Raw genomic sequence first — 21,854 nt, forward strand, 5'->3', positions numbered from 1 at the left:
GAGGGCACAGGGAGAAGGGGACGACAGAAGACGAGATGGTTGGACAGTGTTCTCGAAGCTACCAGCATGAGTTTGACCAAACTGCGGGAGGCAGTGGAAGACAGGAATGCCTGGCGTGCTCTGGTCCATGGGGTCACGAAGAGTCGGACACGACTAAACGACTAAACAACAACAACAACAAAGTCATATAGGGCTTTATTGATAACAGACAGCACTTTGAATGGCACTCTGTAGCCAGTACAGCCAGGGTTAACCAACCCTGGTCAACAATCTGGCTGCAGCTCTTTGAGCCAGTTGTGGTTTCTAAGCCCTTTTCAAAGGCAGCACCATGTTAACAGAAATCCAAACGGCTCTAATAACATGATCAAGTAAGCATGTAAGTCAATAAATAGGACAGAACTGCTGAAGCCCATGGAACATTTTCAGGCATGATGAAATAGATATATAGAAATTATGTCTCAACGAGCCATGAGTGCGTCTTTGATGGTATTTATCATTCTAGGAAGCCGTCCAAGTCTTTGCTACACTGAAGAATGAGGGTTATGCCCAATGTGCAGATAAAAGGCTGGTATGTTCAAACAGGAGATAATTACGCGGCAATTTACATGCAGAGACAGACAAAGAAAAGCATATATGGAATAATCAACTTTGCAAAACGTTATTAAAATGGCCAGAGATGTTTTATTATGAGGACATAACCTCAAATGTATATGGCGTGTTCTTCAGACCTTACTTTGTTGGCCACAATCCCAAAGCAATTTGATATTATGAATTATTTGGTTTATAAAAAAAAACCCCGGCTTCAATTAAATCAGGAAAGGTTGAAGCCTTAAGGTATGTCCCTGTTTCAGAAAATAGCTTCTCTGTATGGGGAGTTTAGCACTCTCCAGAAACCTACCAAACAAAGGCAGGGTGTGTCTGTCTACGCTACAAATTAAACCCAAATGAAACAGCCTCAAACCTGTTTAATGGAAATGGATCTCTAGCAAGGGAAACTCAGGCATTGAAGTTCTGTGTAGGAGCCAATGATCTGTTCCACAAATTCCCGGCGTCTTCACAAAACTAAAGCTGCAAAATGGTCCTTTACAGGGAAAGTTATGACAATGAAACCGCTTCTTGGTTCCTTGTCTTGTATAGCAGTTGCACTAAATTCTATGAAATCTATATTATTGTCTTGTATTCTTACGGCTTACAGGGCTGATGGACGCCTGAATTGGAGAAAGTGTGTTGTTGATATGTCTGGTTAATTTTCTTAATCGCATGTTGTGAAAGCTGGTTTCGCATTTCCAGAATCAAGATCTGTCAGTCTGGAAAACTAAATTCCAGGTCTTGCTCTCCTAGTATAGATTCCCTCTTGCGGGGCAGGGGGGATTATTATTATTATTTTACAATTTACAATTTATGAAATTTACAATTTATGGAAGGAAAGAAAGAAAGAAAGAAAGAAAAGAAAAAGTACCGTATTTTTCGCTCTATAACATGCACCAGACCATAACACGCACGTAGTTTTTAGAGGAGGAAAACAAGAAAAAAAATATTCTAAACGAAATAGTGGATATATGATTTTTGTGGTTTATGCTGTGGCCACAGACATATGATCTGGCAGTGAGTTTGGAGAAGCCCAATGCAAAAATCCTGAGGATCCATGTGGATCCATGTTTGTAACCACAGAGGAGGGAAGGAAGGGGAACCATGGATCCTCTGCTCACGACTGCAGCAGATCCCCCCCACCACCTGCAGGCATTCACTCCATACCACGCACAGACATTTCCCCTTACTTTCTAGGAAGAAAAAAGTGAGTGTTATGGTGCAAAAAATATGGTAGTTGAGGTTTCAAAAAAAAACCTTTCAAACATTCTCATTGTACGTTATCTGTTAAATACACTTTTACCACACAGTTACTTATTTCTTCTATTTTTTTATCGTATTTCTATGTAAATTGTCAGTTACCTTTATATACTACAAAGCTCAGTCTAGGTCTGCCAGGAGATTACCCTTTATACCATTGTTCTTAAAATATTCTTTAAATATCTTCCATTCCTTGTAGACTTTTTGTTTTGTTTGGCCTCTACGGTAATTCTTCCCCTCACCTTTGCTAGCTGCAAGTATTCTACCATTAATGTTTGCCAGTCTACTATATTAGGTGTTTTAGTATTTTTCCAAAAAAATACTTAAAAAAATGATTTTAAAAAACATTTTTAAAAAAGACCAGAAATATTTCTTTTAAGTATATTGCCAACTGAAAAGGGAAAATCGAAAAGACCATTATTCTACCTTGCAACTATTACTGACGTTCCTCGAATGCTGCAACAGAATTTAAACTACTATATTTATTTTTCAGATATTCTTTGAAAACCTCCCATTTTGAAACAAATTCCTGTTTTGGTTTATTCTTTATTTTTTCTGATAGACCATCTAATTCGGCATATTCTGTCAGCTTTTGGATCCAATCTTGTATAGAGGGGATTTCATTACTCTTCGAACATTTTGCCGCGATCAGAACTCTTTTTTCGTGGCTTTGAAGATGCACTGAATGTGCTTTAAATCCACGGTGCAGATCTGCCCCCCTCTAGCACAAGTGTTGTCTGGTCCTCTAGAGAAGAATGGTCTTCCCCATCACTTGCCGCCCCCTGATCATTTTAATGGGAGGTGCCAGGGCTTGAGTTCGAAAGCTGCCACATGCAAGGCACAAAGCCTGCCCTCTCCTCTCCTAGCAACCTTGCGGAAGACACATTTCATGCACTGCCCGTAAAATATTGTCAACAAGATCAGAGCTGATGGAGAAGGTCCTCAGGACTTTCCCCAAAAAGGCCTCACTTTGGAAAAGCGTGGCATCCTATGGGGATTCTGCTCTGGAGTAAGGAAAATGAGATTATCCACCCTTCCCTGCATTGGCCACTGCCGCCAGATGTTTCTTTCATCGCTTCTCAATATGCCTCTTCCTTCCTTCATCTATCAGCAACCTCATTTGCTCATTTTCTTGTCACTGCTGGTTCTTACCCCAAGGAGAAAGTGTTATGCAATCATGAGATGAGCAGAACAAGGAAGGAGACAGTCTAGCGACTTGCGCTCAGGCGACTAGAAGCTGTCAGCTCCTAAATTCTAATCGGGCACCGATCTCCCCGGAGCCATGTCTTCTCGCCTCGCTAGGCTCACCTAGATAAGCTAAGTTTTGGGGTGGGGTGGTTTTCCTGCCCCCCCCCCTCTGAACAATCCCTTGCCAAGGCAATAGGAAAACCCCTCCGAGTTAGAAGGAACATTTCTTTAATCAGGTGTCAGCCCTGATGGAAAGATGGAAAGGTAAGAGTCGGCTGGAAAATTAAAAAGGGAACCGCCTTTTCTTTGGTGGGAGAGTAAAAGGACATGTTGTGAATTTCGAATCCAGGACTGGAGATGGCGGGAAATAAATTATTATTATTAATAACAATTAAAGTTTTCATCTGTAGACCCCAGGGCAGTCCAGAGCATAGAAATACAAGATAAAAACACAAAATATATAATAAAAACAGGAACAAAACAAAACTTCTCTGTGGGTGTCGGGGAGATTCACCCACCAAGGGCCACGCTGTTAATTATTATTATTATCATCATTATCATTATTTATTTATTTATACCCCGCCTATCTGGCTGGGTTTCCCCAGGCACTCTGGGTGGCTCCCAACAGAATAAGAAGGAGAAGGAGAAGGAGAAGGAGAAGAAGAAGGAGGAGGAGGAGGAGGAGGAGGAGGAGGAATAAAAGATCAAACATTAAAAACTTCCCTAAACAAGGCTGCCTTCAGATATCTTCTAATCTTCTAAAAGTCAGATAGTTGTTTATTTCCTTGACATCTGATGGGAGGGCGTTCCACAGGGCAGGCGCCACTACCGAGAAGGCCCTCTGCCTGGTTCCTTGTAACCTCACTTTTCACAATGAGGGACCTCAGTGTCCTGGCTGAACGATGGGGATGGAGACGCTCCTTCAGGTCTACTGGGCCAAGGCCATTTAGGGCTTTAAAGGTCAGCACCAACACTTTGAATTGTGCTCGGAAATGTACTGGAAGCCAATGTAGATCTTTCAGGACCGGTGTTATATGGTCTTGGCGGCCACTCCCAGTCACCAGTCTAGCTGGCGGGCTTCCCCCTGTGCAGACGGGCGGATGTCGCAACAAAGCCACACTTGGCTCCAGTGGCACGGGTTTGACTGGCTGAGTGGGCTCACTCCCCCTGCCCCCCACCCAGCGCGTACCCGTCTGGTGGCTTCAACGGTGTTGTAAACAAAATCTGCCCTTATTCCCTTATGGGGGACACAAGAACCCTTATAGAGTCCTTTGTAGGTTCTCCATCAGTAGGAGAAAATAACAGAGGCCAACCAGAGAATATTGAGAAGCAAAAGCAGCTAGTAAGCCTGATCTTTATTGAACTGTTGCAACAGGGTGCTCCCCTGACACGCAGGAGGACAGAGGAGGACCCTGAACAAAGGTGTACCCGCCCTTTTTTATTTAACATTTTAAATTCCCTTCCCTGGAGCTCAAAACCACCCCTCCATACATCACAGAAGGGGTGTAACCCAAGATCACACCCCACAAACATCGTACCTACATCACAGAAAAGGCGGTCTACAACAGAAATTTGAATGTTGTTGTTTCCTGTCTGCCAGGTTATCTGATTGCCTTTCCTGGTAGTCTGGCCATTTCTTTGAGATGGTGATTACCAAATTCCTGAGACAATGAGAAGGTTCCCTCACCCCCTCCCTCCTTGTAGAGAAAACATTTGGTCAAAATGGTTTTAGGACGGTCTTCCTGTGCTGCTCCAGACATGTGGTCCACATATCTATGTACGTGCTTGGCTGGTACATTTATGAACATTTATTATATATAGGTAAAGGGACCCCTGACCATTAGGTCCAGTCGTGACCGACACTGGGGTTGCGGCGCTCATCTTGCTTTATTGGCTGAGGGAGCCGGCGTACAGTCATGTGGCCAGCATGACTAAGCCGCTTCTGCCAAACCAGAGCAGCGCATGGAAATGCCGTTTACCTTCCCTCCGGAGTGGTACCTATTTATCTACTTGCACTTTGACATGCTTTCGAACTGCTAGGTGGGCAGGAGCAGGGACCGAGCAACGGGAGCTCACCCCATTGCGGGGATTCGAACTGCCGACCTTCGGATCGGCAAATCCCGGGCTCTGTGGTTTAACCCATAGCGCCACACGCGTCCCTTATTATATATAGAAGACCTTAATTTTTTTTATTACAGCGGCGCGTCAACTGAGCTGGCCCAGCGGGTTCTCTTCACCCTCTGTGCCCAGGCAGCGTCAAACGATGCTGCGTCGCTGCTCTTGGGCACAAGATGCTATGCTATGAAGTCCCCCACAAAGCAACAGTTACTAAAGAGGCGGAAGGTTGCTGTAACCCTCTGTGGTAAAACTTGACAGATTGTACAGTGGTACCTCAGATTAAGTACTTAATTTGTTCCGGAGGTATGTTCTTAACCTGAAACTGTTCTTAACCTGAAGCACTAGCTAATGGGGCCTCCTGCTGCTGCCGGACCGCCGGAGCCCGATTTCTATTCTCATCCTGAAGCAAAGTTCTTAACCTGAAGCACTATTCCTGGGTTAGCGGAGTCTTTAACCTGAAGCTTATGTAACCTGAAGCGTATGTAACCCGAGGTACCACTGTATAACTAAATGTGGCTTCTCTTTTTCAAAGGAACCCCTGAAAAGGCAACAAGCAGGGGAGCTGCGAGGGAACCAGCAGAGTACAGGAAATGAGCAAAGCACCAAGGGTAAATTTGCCAGGATTTTACCTGTGTTATAAGGGGGGGGCTGCTCCTTTTCCCCTATGGGGTATCCAAGAGCCCATATGGAGTCCTTAGGTGGGTTCCCTATTGGTAGGAGAAAATAACAGAGGCCAGTAAGCCTGATCTTTATTTAAGGAAATGTTGCAGCAGGGTCCCCACTCACCACACGCAGGAGAGAGGAGAGAACCCAGGAAAATGGTGTGCGAGCCCTTATATAGACTTCTGAAATTGCCCACCCTGTAGCCCAAGACCACTACCCTTAAACATCATACATACATCACAGAAGGAGGCGGTCTACAGCAGAAATGCTGTCTGCCAGGATACCTGATAATGGTCACTGATTGCATTACCTGGGCAGCCTGGCCATTCTTTTGTGATGATCTGAATCCAGGTCATGGGCTCACCCTATTCATACACAAATACGCCCTTAAGACAGGAGTTGCAAGCAAAAGTCTGTGGGGAGTCTCTCCCCATTTCTTCCCTCCTTGCTGAGAAATATATTTAGGTCAATTTGGGAGAGTCATAATGGCCTTCCTGTACTATTTCAGACACATGGTTTTATATGTGTTTGCCTTTATGAACATTTGTTTTGTATTTGAGACTTCAGAATACTTATAACACCTGCTAGGGTTGTTAATAATAATAATAATAATAATAATAATAATAATTTATTATTTATTCCCCACCCATCTGGCTGAGTTTCCCCAGCCACTCTTGGCAGCTCCCAATCGAGTATTAAAAACAATACAGCATTAAATATTAAAAACTTCCCTAAACAGGGCTGCCTTCGGATGTCTTTTAAAGATAGGATAGCTGCTTATTTCCTTCACATCTGAAGGGAGGGCGTTCCACAGGGCGGGCGCCACTACCGAGAAGGCCCTCTGTCTGGTTCCCTGTAACCTCACTTCTCCCAATGAGGGAACCGCCAGAAGGCCCTCAGCGCTGGATCTCAGCGTCCGGGCAGAACGATGGGGGTGGAGACGCTCCTTCAGGTATACTGGGCCAAGGCCATTTAGGGCTTTAATGGTCAGCACCAAGACTTTGAATTGTGCTTGGAAACATACTGGGAGCCAATGCAGATCTCTCAGGACCGGTGTTATGTGGTCCTGGCGGCCGCTCCCAGTCACCAGTCTAGCTGCCACATTCTGGATTAATTGCAGTTTCTGGGTCACCTTCAAAGGTGGCCCCACGTAGAGCGCATTGCAGTAGTCCAAGCAGGAGATAACTAGAGCATGCACCACTCTGGCGAGACAGTCCGCGGGCAGGTAGGGTCTCAGCCTGCGTAACAGATGGAGCTGGTAGAAAGCTGCCCTGGACACAGAATGCTTCTCCGAATAGCAAAAAAAGATGACTGATGCCATTTCCTTGTGCTTCTGCATCAGGGGATGAGAGAGTTCTGGCTGAATCCAGAAAGGGGGACCAGAAAAGTCAAAATGGCCTCTGCGGGAACAGACATCTCGTGCAGCGTAAGGAGGAGGAGGGAGTCTCCAGGTTGCCACCGACAGACAGCAGAAAGGAGAAGGATGTTGGCAACTTCTTACAAGGTACTCCAGTTTCTACACACTTTAAGAGATAAAATACCTGCACCAAAGATGGGGAGAGGCGTATGGTTGGGATGACATTATAATGAGGTAGAAATGGAGCCACTGAGAAAACTGTCAACAGTTTATCCATTTATGTGAATAGAGGAATAAATTTGGCGGGATGTGTCGGGTTTAAAGAATTCCTTCTTCTCCCTTCTAGAAGTTACCTCAAGTGTCATCTGTTTTGTAAAAATTCATCACCCACACACCCCATCTAGCTTTCTAGTGTGGTTTGCCTGTACATAAAGGACTAAACTGCTTAATGTGTTTTGCTTAACTTTATGCACTTCTAACGCATAAAGTTATTTTTTCTTTATGAAGACAGCTGTGGCTTTCCATGAAAACTAGTCACAGGCAAATAATTTTTTGTCACTCAGTTGTCATGTTTGTGACTCGTGTGAAGGTATTTCTCAGTCAGAAAGGTGTTCTCAACCCAGCCATTTGATGTTTGATATTTTAATTAGCCCTGTTGCCAATGTAAACTCGATAAAAGCTGAGTGTGTTGATCCTTCTGCCCTTCTGTGTCTCAGCTGGGTGAAAGGAAAATACTGAGCAAAGTTCAATTGAGAGTTTTCTCTTCTTTGTCCGCTAATCAGGCCTTTATGCATGGAGAAATTGAATTTATTTGATTTGTCCATCCCTATTTGAGGCATCTTGGTTGGAATTCTATATTTCTCACTAGAGTGCAGAGGGTCTTTAATGAGCAAATTAATGCAGAGTCACAATGGCTTAGAGAGAAGTCTTTCTGTGTCTGCTCTTGCGATGATTCTTTCACATCAGCTTAATAGTGTTTCTACAGGTCTGTAGGGACTGGCACTACAATGCTTGAATAATTTCCTTATTCTCCTTCCTGCGGTATAATGTTGTTCTCGTTTGCTAATGATCTTTTCAGAGCAGTGTCCTCTAGCTCTCTCAGAGGCCTTGCATTTTACAAAACCAGGATGAAAATTCAGGATGAAAGCAGTGGACCAGCTCTGCCTTACCTCTATTGCCACCTCTCTATTCAACAACAACAACAACAAATTTATTTATATGCTACCTGTCTGACTGTGTTGCCCCAGCCACTCCGATTATTAAACACACAATAAAAGATCAAACATTAAAAAACCTCCCAGTACTGTCTTCTAAAAGTCAGAGAGTCGTTTATTTCCTTGACATCTGATGGGAGGGCGTTCACAAGGCGGGCACCACTACCGAGAAGGCCCTGTAACCTCACTTCTCGCAGGAAGTGAACCGCCAGAAAGCCCTCGGCGCTGCACCTCAGTGTCCAAGCTGAACGATCAGGGCTGAGATGCTCCTTCAGGTATGCAGGGCCAAAGCCTACTCTCTAGAGGCTAGTCTGCAGGCAAACAGATCTTCCACTATTATGTACTGAAGTTCTCACTCTAGGCCAGCAGGGGGAAACTGTAGATAGTTCAGGTCCACATATGCAAATAAGGGATCGAAAGTGACGTTCAGTGATTGGATAGTTACAGAAAGTTGTTACAATTACGTGGTACTGGAGCTCTATATAAGCAGGCTGACTGAACCCTTCAGTTCTGTTCTGGCCTGTGATTAAACAAGAGCTGTTTGAAGAATCGCTGTGTTGTCTGATATGTTCACCCACGACTTAACATCCACTGATAAAGAATTTTTGTGCAAAAAGTGTCCACATAAGTGCATGTTTTCAACTGCTTTGCTCCTACCAGGTATATGCAACGTTTGCCAAGCAACCGCTCCTAGCAATGACTCCCCAGAACATGTTACAGATAGGTAGCCGTGTTGGTCTGCCATAGTCAAAACTGTGTATCTGAAGAAGTGTGCATGCACACGAAAGCTCATACCAAGAACTAACTTAGTTGGTCTTTAAGGTGCTACTGGAAGGAATTTTTTTCCCCCAGAACATGTACACATGGTGTAGTACATGCCCTTTGCTGCGCATCCTGTGTTAAAAAGGCCCTTGATTCACACTGACCACCTAGGTAAAAATGCCGTTCCATCGTTTATTTTCAGTTTTGATTTGGGATCGTAAGAGTGCCTACCCAAGGATCCTTCCCAAATTAAGACAGAGCGTGTCTCCCCACCCTCCCTTCTTGCACAAAAAGAGATCCCGGCTAGCTTCGAGGAAGATGCTCAATTAAGGCCATGAGGATGCGCCTCTGGGTAATTACTTTGATCACAATTTGCTTGCCGGAAGTTTAAAGAGCCTGGGCAAGAGGGAAATCAAACAAATGCCGCTCTTGATGGTTTCCACTTTGAGGGGATGTTCAGGATGAAATTATCAGGAAACTGCTTGGTAAAAGCAGTGCAAAGAACATGAGAGGCCACGCTGCTGTACAGAACAGCTGAAAAAAAATATATATCTCCATGCCAACAAGACCTAGATTGCAGAGTCGAGGGCCATTAAAAGTTTCCTGTCTTCGCAAGGCTGGATGCAATTCAGCTTTCTCGGTCGCTTATTATGATTTTAGCTAGGACAACAAAGGAAAAGCAAGCATATGATTTTGGTCTCTCTACATACTGTACCACCGGAGCCTTCTCAAAGAGCTGCATTTCAAAAAGCTCTTTGGGGAAAACCTATACCCCTTAAACTGCACTGGCGCTTAATTCAGATAGCCTCTCATGGCGTTTCTGCTGTGGATTTGCAACTCAAGATGACCATGTTGTTGTTGTTTAGTCGTTTAGTCGTGTCCGACTCTTTGTGACCCCATGGACCAGAGCACGCCAGGCACTCCTGTCTTCCACTGCCTCCCGCAGTTTGGTCAAACTCATGTTGGTAGCCTCAAGAACACTGTCCATCCATCTCATCCTCTGTCTTCCCCTTCTCCTTGTGCCCTCCATCTTTCCCAACACCAGGGTCTTTTCCAGGGAGTCTTCTCTTCTCATGAGGTGGCCAAAGTCTTGGAGCCTCAGCTTCAGGATCTGTCCTTCCAGTGAGCACTCAGGGCTGATTTCCTTCAGAATGGATAGGTTTGATCTTCTTGCTGTCCATGGGACTCTCAAGAGTCTCCTCCAGCACCATAATTCAAAAGCATCAATTCTTCGGCGATCAGCCTTCTTTATGGTCCAGCTCTCACTTCCATACATCACTACTGGAGAAACCATAGCTTTAACTATATGGACCTTTGTTGGCAAGGTGATGTCTCTGCTTTTTAAGATGCTGTCTAGGTTTGTCATTGCTTTTCTCCCAAGAAGCAAGTGTCTTTTAATTTTGTGGCTGCTGTCACCATCTGCAGTGATCATGGAGCCCAAGAAAGTAAAATCTCTCACTGCCTCCATTTCTTCCCCTTCTATTTGCCAGGAGGTGATGGGACCAGTGGCCATGATCTTCGTTATTTTGATGTTGAGCTTCAAACCATATTTTGCACTCTCCTCTTTCACCCTCATTAAAAGGTTCTTTAATTCCTCCTCACTTTCAAGGTTGTGTCATCGGCATATCTGAGGTTGTTGATATTTCTTCCGGCAATCTTAGCCTCCCCTGAAAAGGTTTCCGATGTGATATTAAGTGATTTGAAGGCTGTATGGCTATTTAATCTGGGCAGATGCTTCACACATCCAATTTATTATTTGTTGTGGCGGTCATGAAGGGGTGAATGTGTGCGTGTGAACTGTGAACAACCCAACCTTGTTCTGTGCAGCGTGGATAGCCTAATGCAATACACTACAACAGTGGTAGGATTTCAACTCCTAGCTTTCCTGGTTATTGGTCTTCCTCGCTGGGGATTGGTTTGAACCCAGGTCCACTGTGCCCAGCTCTTTAGTATACACATCCACAGGGTGATTTCTTACTTTGCTAACTCAGAACAAAGTTCAGGGACTAGACATAGAATATAGATTAAACGCCTGCCATGAATCAACTCCTTCTTTCCCAATTGCTCAGTGTATTTGATAAAGATTTTAGCCACCCCGCAGGCTCACAATTCCACCAAAAATCTGACGTTATCCAATTCACTCAAAAACGGTGCCAAACTGTTGCAAATTCTCCCCTGCAAGGTTTGGCAGTGGAATCAGCACGTTTTATCATAGACCAAAAAAAACCAGCCCTCGGCACCTTAATCCGCAGAAAAACAATTTTTTTAAAAATCCCTATCCCGCGGGGTCACATTTCCACCAAAAATCTGACGTTGTGCGTTGATGGTTTTTTAAAAAAAAAATCCCTAAAGCATGGTTTGGGGAGTGGGGGACTGATAGAATTAAAAAGATACAAGGAACAAATAAATAAATAAATTAGTCATAACCAGTCCAAAGCAATCTGAGGGAGGGTAGGGAGGCAGCAGAATGAAAGGAAACTGATTCCAATCTTCCAATCTGGGCTGTTGTCCAAGTCTATTGTCTGAAGTTTAATGACGCAGCAACTCCCAAGTTGTTAAATTATTCCAATCCGAGCTGTTGCCCAAGCCTTTTGTTTCAGATTTAATAACATAGTACTGTAGCTTCCACATTGTTAAGTTGTTACTGTAAATTGTTGAGCACACTGTTTGCAATATTACAATGTAAATACCCCACCAGAGATACTACCTCTCCTCTAACACCCCATCCAGCCCTAGGTATAGAACAGGGAAATTAAGATTCAAGTTTCCAGTGGCTGTAATTATTATCATTTATTATCATTTTTTATTATTATTTATATACAGCCCATCTGGCTGGGTTTCCCCAGCTACTCTGGGCGGCTCCCAACGGAATATTAAAAACACGATAAAACATCAAACGTTAAAAGCTTCCCTAAACAGGGCTGCCTTCAGATGTCTTCTAAAAATCAGATACAGTGGTACCTCGGGTTACATATGCTTCAGGTTACAGACTCCGCTAACCCAGAAATAGTGCTTCAGGTTAAGAACTTTGCTTCAGGATGAGAACAGAAATTGTGCTCCGGCGGCACAGCAGCAGCAGGAGACCCATCAGCTAAAGTGGTGCTTCAGGTTAAGAACAGTTTCAGGTTAAGTACGGACCTCCAGAACGAATTAGGGAACTAACCCGAGGTACCACAGTAGTTGTTTATTTCCTTGACATCTGATGGGAGGGCGTTCCACAGGGTGGGCACCACCACCGAGAAGGCCCTCTGCCTGGTTCCCTGTAACCTCACTTCTCGTAGTGAGGGAAGCGCCAGAAGGCCCTCGGAGCTGGACCTCATTGTCCGATGGTGGTGGAGACGCTCCTTCAGGTACACTGGGCCAAGTCAGAAATTAGTAGGAACATGACACTGCGCATTTTCGTAAGAGGCATTTTAGATGTGCCTAGAAGCCTCTCTGGATGCATTTGTGTGATATAATCACCTATATAAAAACGTAATGTGCATTCCTGCCAGTGTAGGTGTAATGGTTCTAGGGGTTGCTCGTGCGTAAGTTGCCGCCACTCCTGGCTAGGTTACCTGGTTGAACCCTTTCTGTCTGGACAGCCCTTCACTTCGTGGCTGTCTCAGTCGCTGGCAGAATCCGTCAGTGGGCGTTTCTTGAACTTCTTCCAGCAAAAAAGTTCTTTGACGCCAAGTCTCCTCCTACTCTCCCTGCTCGTTAGTCTTCTGCGCAGGGAGGGTGTGGGCAGCGGAGGACCCGTGCTCTCCCCGCTGGTCTCCGGCGAGGAGTCCTGGAGCCTCCTCCATAGGCGCCGACTCCATGGGGCCTGAGGGGGCCCGAGCCCCCTCAAAAATTCGTTTGGGGGGGCTCTGCCCCCCCAATAATTTAAGAAAATTATTACCGTATTTTTCCCTCAAAAAGAGGAAGCGGCTGCTTTCCTGCATTCTGCCTCAGGGTCTTACTGCCCACCCTCCTCTGTTTCCTTGCTGTGTTTGCTCAAACGGAACAAAGAGCAGGGAAAGCCCCTCCCCTCCAGGCAAGCAGGCAGGAGAGAGGGAGAGAGAGAGAGAGAGAGAGAGAGAGAGAGAGAGAGAGAGAGAGAGAGAGAGCGTGCGAGCGAGCTGGCTGGCTTGGGTGGGTAGGTGAGGGAAAACTTTTGCCTTCCTTTCCTCCCTGCCGTTATACCCCTCCCCTGCATTCTTAGCCAGCTGCTTCTCTGCACACCCCTCTCGTGCTCCTTGTCCGTTCTGTGTTTTTCCTTCCCTCCCCACTTAAAATGTGGTTTAAAAGCATGGATCCACATGGATCCTCAGGATCTTTGCATTGGGTCACCCCAAATTCACCAACAGATCACATAGCAAGTCCATGGCTACAGCCTGCCCCCCAAAAATCACGCACCCACTGTTGCCTGGGGCTGCAGTGGTGCAAAAATGTGGTTAAAAAGCATGGATCCACATGAATCCTCAGGATCTTTGCATTGGGTCACCCCAAATTCACTATCAGATCACATAGCATGTCCATGGCTACAGCCTGCCCCCCAAAAATCACACACCCACTGTTGCCTGGGGCTGCAATGGTGCAAAAACGTGGTTACAAAGCATGGATCCACAGGGATTCTCAGGATTTTTGCATTGGGTCACCCCAAATTCACCATCAGATCACATGCCACAGCATGAAGCACAAAAATGATACATCATTAATATTCACCGCCCACGGCGGCAGCCAATCGGCTGCCGCAAAGGGCGGGCCCTCACAGGTTCACTTAAGGTCGGGGCAGCCCGGGGCTCGCCCCTTTCGTTCCCCCAGCAGCAGTGGTTTGGAGGTCTTGGGCCCCCCCAATATTTTTTATAAGTCGGTATGGGCCCCCCCAATATTTTTTATAAGTCGGCGCCCCTGGCCTCCTCTCCGATTCCCCCATCTGCCCCCCTTCTCCACTGGTGTTACGCTGATTTCCTTCCCCAGCAGATGGGCTGCCTCTCTGCCTACTGGGACCCTCTCCGGCATCCCTCTGGAGCCTTCCCTCCGCCTCTGGCTCCGATGGCAGTTCCCTGACAGTAGGCTTTCATTTCACACTACTCCTGAGGAGTTCTTACTCAACCATCACTGAAAGCTCCCAAGGCAGTTTGCAACAACAAGAGGTGTGCGATTTGAAGGGAAACAAAGCCCAGCAAACCTCAGCGTGGTGTTGGTGGGAGAGAAGTCTGGCAAATACGGGCTTGATTCTGCTCTCCTTGCCGCCGTTCCTTACGGCTGTGTGGTCTTCTTTGATACTGCTTTTGCACCTGTGCAAAGCAGATGAAAGGGATTGCCCAGAGAGCAAATCAATTCTCAGATCAGCCTCATACATCAGGAATCAAAGGCTGAGCAGGCCGAGAACGGAATGGCGTGGATGGATTTGCCCAGGCGATTTGCAGGGGGTATAAACTGCCAAGGGAAGAGCCTCTTATGTAGAGATTTTTGCTGCTTTCCCTGTGGTTAAGGCAATGTCAAGTTGATACAGGAAAACCAGAACTGGGAAACCCCTAGGAAGTCCATTCACCCAGATGGCATGTGCAGCGAGGAAAAGGTGTAGATAATCCAAACAATGGGAGTGTTTTCAAACCGGTATCTAGAAACAGCAGGATCTGGAATTCATCTAGATGGAGAGTCACATGTTGAGGACAAGAATGGTTGCCCTAGCCACTCTGGGTTGTTTCCAACATATATAAAAACATAATAAAACATTAAACATGAAAAAACTTCCATATACTGGGCTGTGTTCAGATATCTTCTAAAGGTTGTACAAGTTACTTATCTCCTTGGCTTGCGGGGTAGGGAGTCACATGACTCCATACCCTCCAACATTTCTCTGATGAAAATAGGGACGTCCTAAGGAAAAGCAGGGTTGCGGGTGGCACTGTGGGTTAAACCAAAGAGCTTAGGACTTACCGATCAGAAGGTCGGTGGTTCCAATCCCCGTGACGGGGTGAGCTCCCATTGCTCAGTCCCTGCTCCTGCCAACCAAGCAGTTCAAAAGCACGTCAAAGTGCATGTAGATAGTTAGGTACCACTCCAGCGGGAAGGTAAACGGCATTTCTGTGCGCTGCTCTGGTTCGCCAGAAGCGGCTTAGTCCTGCTGGCCACATGACCCAGAAGCTGTACGCTGGCTCCCTCGGCCAATAAAGCAAGGTGAGCGCCGCAACCCCAGAGTCGGTCATGACTAGACCTAATGGTCAGGGGTCCCTTTACCTAAGGAAAAGCAGGGCATTCCTGGATCAAATCATGAAACTGGGACGGCTTCTGTAAATCCGGGACTGTCCCTGGAAAATAGGGACACTTGGAGGGTCTGTCAAAATTGTTATCAAGTTTAATTGGATAGTTAAACTTATTTTGCCTCTCCTTAAGTTAGGCTATAAAGATAAAGGTAAAGGGACCCCTGACCATTAGGTCCGGTCGTGACCGACTCTGGGGTTGCAACGCTCATCTCGCTTTATTGTCTGAGGGAGCCGGCATACAGCTTCCAGGTCATGTGGCCAGCATGACTAAGCCACTTCTGGCGAACCAGAGCAGCACACAGAAACGCCATTTACCTTCCCACTGGAAGGTACTACTTACACTTATCTACTTGCACTTTGACATGCTTTCGAATGCTAGGTGGGCAGGAGCAGGGACTGAGCAACGGGAGCTCACCCCGTCGCGGGGATTCAAACCGCCGACCTTCTGATTGGCAAACCCTAGGCTCTGTGGTTTAACCCACAGCGCCACCCGCGTCCCAAGTTAGGCTATAGAGATATCTAATGTTTTGACCAAAACAGAAACGTCATTCTATTTCTGCAATGTCATATTGAGGCAAAAGATTAGTAGGATTTTATAATATTATATAATATGAGGCAACACCTTAAAATATATCGATGTTGATTTCCGGCGTAATTGGACCGAGACCTCTGTATAATATGCGTCAGGCTATAGCGAAGCAGTGGCAGATTTCTCCTCCTGCGCACTAAAGAAAACAGGGCGGGGGGGGGGGGAGCCAAGGGAGCTTCTTTCTCTTAATCTGTGATTCTCTGGCATTTGTTAGCTAAACCGCTTAACTCCCCCAGCTCTCCATTGCTCACACCAGGGAAGTTCATAAAGTACACCTTTCCGCACAGCATGGGTTTTATCTTCCAGTTGATTTCGGCTTCTGAACTCCTCCATACACACAGGCGCAGAAATCCTTGTGAGTAAGCCCGTAACAACTCGACACTTTCAGTTCTGAAAACTCCCTCCAGAGTTGTATCCAAAGAGCTCATTTTATGTTAGCTTTTTTTTCCCCTCTCCCTTTCCCTTTTCTTCTTCTTTAGGAAGAAGCTCAGCAAAAGAAGCAGCGAGGGAGGGCGGAATCCCAAAGATCTTAAACTGGCTTTTCTAGTGCTATTAATGCAGAAATTTAAAACTCACGCAAGCCCCATAGCTTGCTGTCTAAGGTTGCGGACGACCTTCTCCTGCTCCATTTTGGCCCAAAGGCAACGTAGCTGAGATTGCGTAGACTTTTAGCCAGGGCATTTTTTCAGCCGGAACTTGCCAGAACTCAGTTCCGGCATCTCTCACTGAGAGCCAGTGTGGTGTAGTGGTTAAGAGCGGTGGACTCGTAATTTGGTGAACCGGGTTCGATTCCCCACTCCTCCACATGCAGCTGCTGGGTGACCTTGGGCTAGTCATACTTCTCTGACGTCTCTCAGCCCCACTCACTTCACAGAGTGTTTGTTGTGGGGGAGGAAGGGAAAGGAGAATGTTACCTGCTTTGAGACTCCTTCGGGTAGTGATAAAGCGGGATATCAAATCCAAACTCTTCTATTCTTCTTCTTCTCAGGTGGGCGCCATTGCCATTACAAGAGAACAAAGTTCATGGCAACTCTATTTCTAGGAAAATAGCTCTGCTTTTAGCCAGCCAGGCTGGACCAGAAGTATCTATAGGGAGCTATAGCTCCCCAGCGCTGGCTGCCAGCCACAAACTTCCCTGTAAACCACAGAGTAGCCTCCCTTCCCAAGATGGAGGTCTTCTTTCTTAAAAGGGGCACGGGTGGTGCTGTGGTCTAAATCACTGAGCTGCTTGGGCTTGCCGATCAGAAGGTCGGTGGTTCGAATCCCTGCGACGGAGTGAGCTCCTGTTGCTTTGTCGCAGCGCCTGCCAACCAAGCAGTTCGAAAGCACACCAGTGCAAGTAGATAAATAGGTACCACTGCGGCGGGACGGTAAACAGCATTTCCGTGCACTCTGGTTTCCGTCACGGTGTTCTGTTGCGCCAGAAGTGGTTTAGTCCTGCTGACCACATGACCCAGAAAGCTGTCTGCAGACAAACGCCAGCTCCCTAGGCCTGAAAGCGAGATGCATGCTACAACCCCACAGTCGCCTTTGACTGGACTTAACCGCCCAGGGGTCCTTTACCTTTACCTTTTTACCTTCTTTCTTAAACCACAGACAGGCTTCTGGCTTTGACACACTATTTCCAAGACAGAGAATGTGTGGAAATCGACTTAGCTTTTGTGGAAAAAAACACTAACACGATAGATGAAACCTAACGCATCTCAGTTCAACTCTTCCTTAAAACAGTGACAATCTGCGTGTTGCGAGGTTGTACTTTGGGTGCAAATTGAGTCTCAGACCAATGTAATAAGTTGCCCCCACTCCCAGCCACAAAAAAACCAGAAGTGTAGCTAGCTATGATTTGGTACTTAGTGGGTGGGCAAAACAGGTCTCCCCCCCACCCCCGCTGAGAAGATGTGTGAGGAGAAGTGTGAAAAAAGCCAAGTTTCAGGATGTTATAAAGGGGCCAACTTCCTTGCTTTGATTTACGAGGGCCTCATCTCCAACTTCCCTGGGGATAATCAGCAGCAGAGATGCATTTGTTTATGGGCAACACACATGCATGGCACAGATGATGGAATATTACCCTTTACAGGATGCGGGATGAATATGAGCGATACAGTTACTTGCCCTTTGGACACTGAGTAGACAGAAGCCTGAGCTGCTCTCAGGACTTCAGTTTGATCTCATTTGTAGCCATTCGTAGAAGGCTTTGGTGCTGGGGTGTGTGACGTCTCAAGGCTAATTCTTAAACTACAATCCCTCTCAGAATTTAGTCACATATCGGCAAATACAAGACAACCCAATTTTACCCCCACCCCATTCTGATCTGCTTGCACAAAGCTTGCATGTAGTTAGACCTGGTCTTCTAAACTGCTGCTATATAGGAGGAATTCAGTCATATCCCATCAAATTCAGGTTGTGCAGTTATAGTCAATGTTCCTAGGGGAGGAGGAGTCTTGCACAACCCTGTCTCCCTTTCCAATCTTCAAGTTTCTTCACCGCCACCCTTGCTCTTTGCTTCCATCCAGGGCATTCCTGCAATAGCACTATTTCTTATCTGGGCAGAAAGCAAAGCAATGATGATACCCAGCTCTACCTCTCTTTCAACTCAGAACCAGTGAAGGCGGTGAAGGTCCTGTGTGAGTGTCTGGAGGTGGTTGGAGGATGGATGGCGGTTAACAGATTGAGGTTGAATCCTGACAAGACAGAAGTACTGTTTTTGGGGGACAGGAGGCAGGCAGGTGTGGAGGACTCCCTGGTCCTGAATAGGGTAACTGTGCCCCTGAAGGACCAGGTGCACAGCCTGGGAGTCATTTTGGACTCGCAGCTGTCCATGGAGGCACAGGTCAATTCTGTGTTCAGGGCAGCTGTTTACCAGCTCCATCTGGTACGCAGGCTGAGACCCTGCCTGCCCATGGACTGTCTCGCCAGAGTGGTGCATGCTCTAGTTATCTCTCGCTTGGACTACTGCAATGCACTCTGTGTGGGGCTACTTTTGAAGGTGACCCAGAAACTACAACTAATCCAGAATGCGGCAGCTAGGCTGGTGACTGGGAGCGGCCACCGAGACCACATAACACCGGTCTTGAAAGATCTACATTGACTCCCAGTACTTTTCCAAGCTCAGTTCAAAGTGTTGGTGCTGATCTTTAAAGCCCTAAACAGCTTCGGTCCAGTATACCTGAAGGAGCGTCTCCACCCCCATCGGACACTGAGGTCCAGCTCCGAGGGCCTTCTGGCGCTTCCCTCACTACGAGAAGTGAGGTTACAGGGAACCAGGCAGAGGGCCTTCTCGGTAGTGGCACCCACCCTATGGAACGCCCTCCCATCAGATGTCAAGGAAATAAGCAGCTATCTGACTTTTAGAAGACACCTGAAGGCAGCCCTGTTTAGGGAAGCTTTTAATGTTTAACAAACCACTGTATTTTAATATTTTGTTGGAAGCCGCCCAGAGTGGCTGAGGAAAGCCAGCCAGATGGATGGGGTATAAATAATAAATTATTATTATTATTATTATTATTATTATTATTATTATTATTATTATTAAATCCTTCTTGGTCACGTACCCAACGGCAAGATGGTCTTCAGTTTACTATGCCCAGTTGTGCAAAGCTAGGAAGCTGCCACATTCTGATTCAGGTCATTAGTTTAGTATTCGGTCTGCACCGAATAAGCTGTGGGTTAAACCACAGAGCCTAGGACTTGCCGATCAGAAGGTCAGCGGTTCGAATCCCCATGGCGTGGTGAGCTCCCGTTGCTCAGTCCCAGCTCCTGCCAACCTAGCAGTTCGAAAGCACGGCAAAGTGCAAGTAGATAAATAGGTATCACTCCGGCGGGAAGGTAAACGGCGATTCTGTGCACTGCTCTGGTTCGCCAGAAGCGGCTTAGTCATGCTGGCCACATGACCTGGAAGCTGTACGCTGGCTCCCTCGGCCAATAAAGCGAGATGAGCACCGCAACCCCAGAGTCGGTCATGACTGGACCTAATGGTCAGGGGCTCCCGTTACCTTTACCTAACTCCAGAGCACCATTGTCTTTAAGGCCAATAATATAAATGACATGTATATGTCACTTAAAAGTATTTCCTCACCAACCCAGCCACCACCTGCCGATCCCTAAATGGTGTGTTGTTTTCCTTGGCAATCGCTTGTTTTTGGAAGAGCTGTTTGTTTTTACAAATAATAATGATGATCTCTTTGAAGACCACACACACCTAGGAGGTATGAAAGAGAGAAGCTGCAATTTGCGCACCAAGGGGTGGGGAACTAGATCTGCCCACCTGTCAACCTCCAGGTGTCGCAATGGCATCAGGTGACCTGTTTTGATGTACAGTGGTACCTCAGGTTACATACGCTTCAGGTTACAGACTCCGCTAACCCAGAAATAGGTTAAGAACTTTGCCTCAGGGTGAGAACAGAAATCATGCTCCGGCAGTGCGGCGGCAGCAGGAGGCCCCATTAATTAAAGTGGTGCTTCAGGTTAAGAACAGTTTCCGGTTAAGTATGGACCTCCGGAACGAATTAAATTCTTAATCCGAGGTACCACTGTACTGCTTTGTGCATGCCAGCAAAGTGCTTTCCTGGAGGGCTTTTCAGGTGCTGCTAAGCAGTTGGCTGATGGTGCCTGCAAGCCCCTTTTGGCCCAGCCAGTCCCAGACCATATATCTATAACTTATTTAGGGGTCTATGGGGTGTTAGGGAAGGGGCAGTACCTCTGATGGGAGACATGTTGTGCTCCTTCTGGGATGGTTTGTCCACCTTTGCCCTGCATTAAGCTCTCACCTGGACCCCTGACCATTAGGTCCAGTCATGGGCAACTCTGGGGTTGCGACGCTCATCTCGCTTTACTGGCCGAGGGAGCCGGCGTACAGCTTCCGGGTCATGTGGCCAGCAGGACTAAGCCGCTTCTGGCGAACCAGAGCAGCGCACAGAAACGCCGTTTACCTTCCCGCTGGAGCAGTACCTATTTATCTACTTGCACTTTGACGTGCTTTCAAACTGCTAGGTTGGCAGGAGCAGGGACCGAGCAACGGGAGCTCACCCCGTCACAGGGATTCGAACTGCCGACCTTCTGATCGGCAAGTCCTAGGCTCTGTGGTTTAACCCACAGCGCCACCCGCATCCCTTCTCCGGGTATAGGGCAATAGGGCGGTATATAAATTCAATAAATAATAATGGTGATGAAGATGGGTTGTGATGTGCAGAACTCCCATATGTACTTTTGCATAGCTTTTTCTGCATGTGGTACTTGGTGGATGGGGAAAAGAAGGGACCAGTAAGAAACAGATGGCCTGGAAATATCATTCTTGGTGTTTGCTTAAATCTAAAAGAAAAGCCAGCATAAATCAGAGTGGTGGTACTTGGCTCTTAGCACCGCTGTGGGGTTTTCTTGCAAATTTTTGGAGCAAGTGCCCCCTCTATTGGCATCACAAAAATCCTCTGAAACCAGGTTTTCTAATCTGATTGAAGCTGGTTTGTAGGGGAAGTATTTACCAAGAAACTACAGGAACACTATGGACTATGGCTAATGCCATGTGGTTGTTGTTTTTTTAAGTTGTGCTTCCTTGTTTCTCAATTTGATCCTTTTACATGGTTTTGTATGTATTGTGGTATTTTATGCATTGTGACTGGCAGTTATTTATATGGAACGTAGTTTAGTAATCATTTATCGTAATTGTTAGGAGTGAATTTCTTTTTATTTTTTGCTGGTATTTTGAGAGTTAATTTTATTGTGTACTATAATGTTGTAACAGATAATTGAATATGACTTTATTTGATGCAAGTCGTTCCGTTCTAAAGTTATGTTTCATTACGACTTTTTGTATTGCATCAGATTATTATATGGTGTGCGTTCTTTGTTGTATATTTTCTTGCTGCAAACTGCCTTGTGTATCG

At 46.3% G+C, this 21,854-nt stretch overlaps 1 protein-coding gene across 1 annotated transcript in view; it reads left to right on the plus strand.

The window, feature by feature from the left end:
- The window catches only part of KIAA2012, an 84,348-nt gene that overhangs the window by 45,294 nt on the left and 17,200 nt on the right, over window positions 1–21,854 (plus strand). Inside the window, exons 12-13 of the mRNA XM_081926621.1 lie at window positions 5,687–5,762; window positions 7,160–7,321. Coding sequence (XP_081782747.1) covers window positions 5,687–5,762; window positions 7,160–7,321 — 238 coding nt within the window. The remainder of the gene's footprint in view (window positions 1–5,686; window positions 5,763–7,159; window positions 7,322–21,854) is intronic.

This window comes from Podarcis melisellensis (genome assembly GCF_964234715.1).
Source record: "Podarcis melisellensis genome assembly, chromosome: 1".
NCBI lineage: Eukaryota > Metazoa > Chordata > Lepidosauria > Squamata > Lacertidae > Podarcis > Podarcis melisellensis.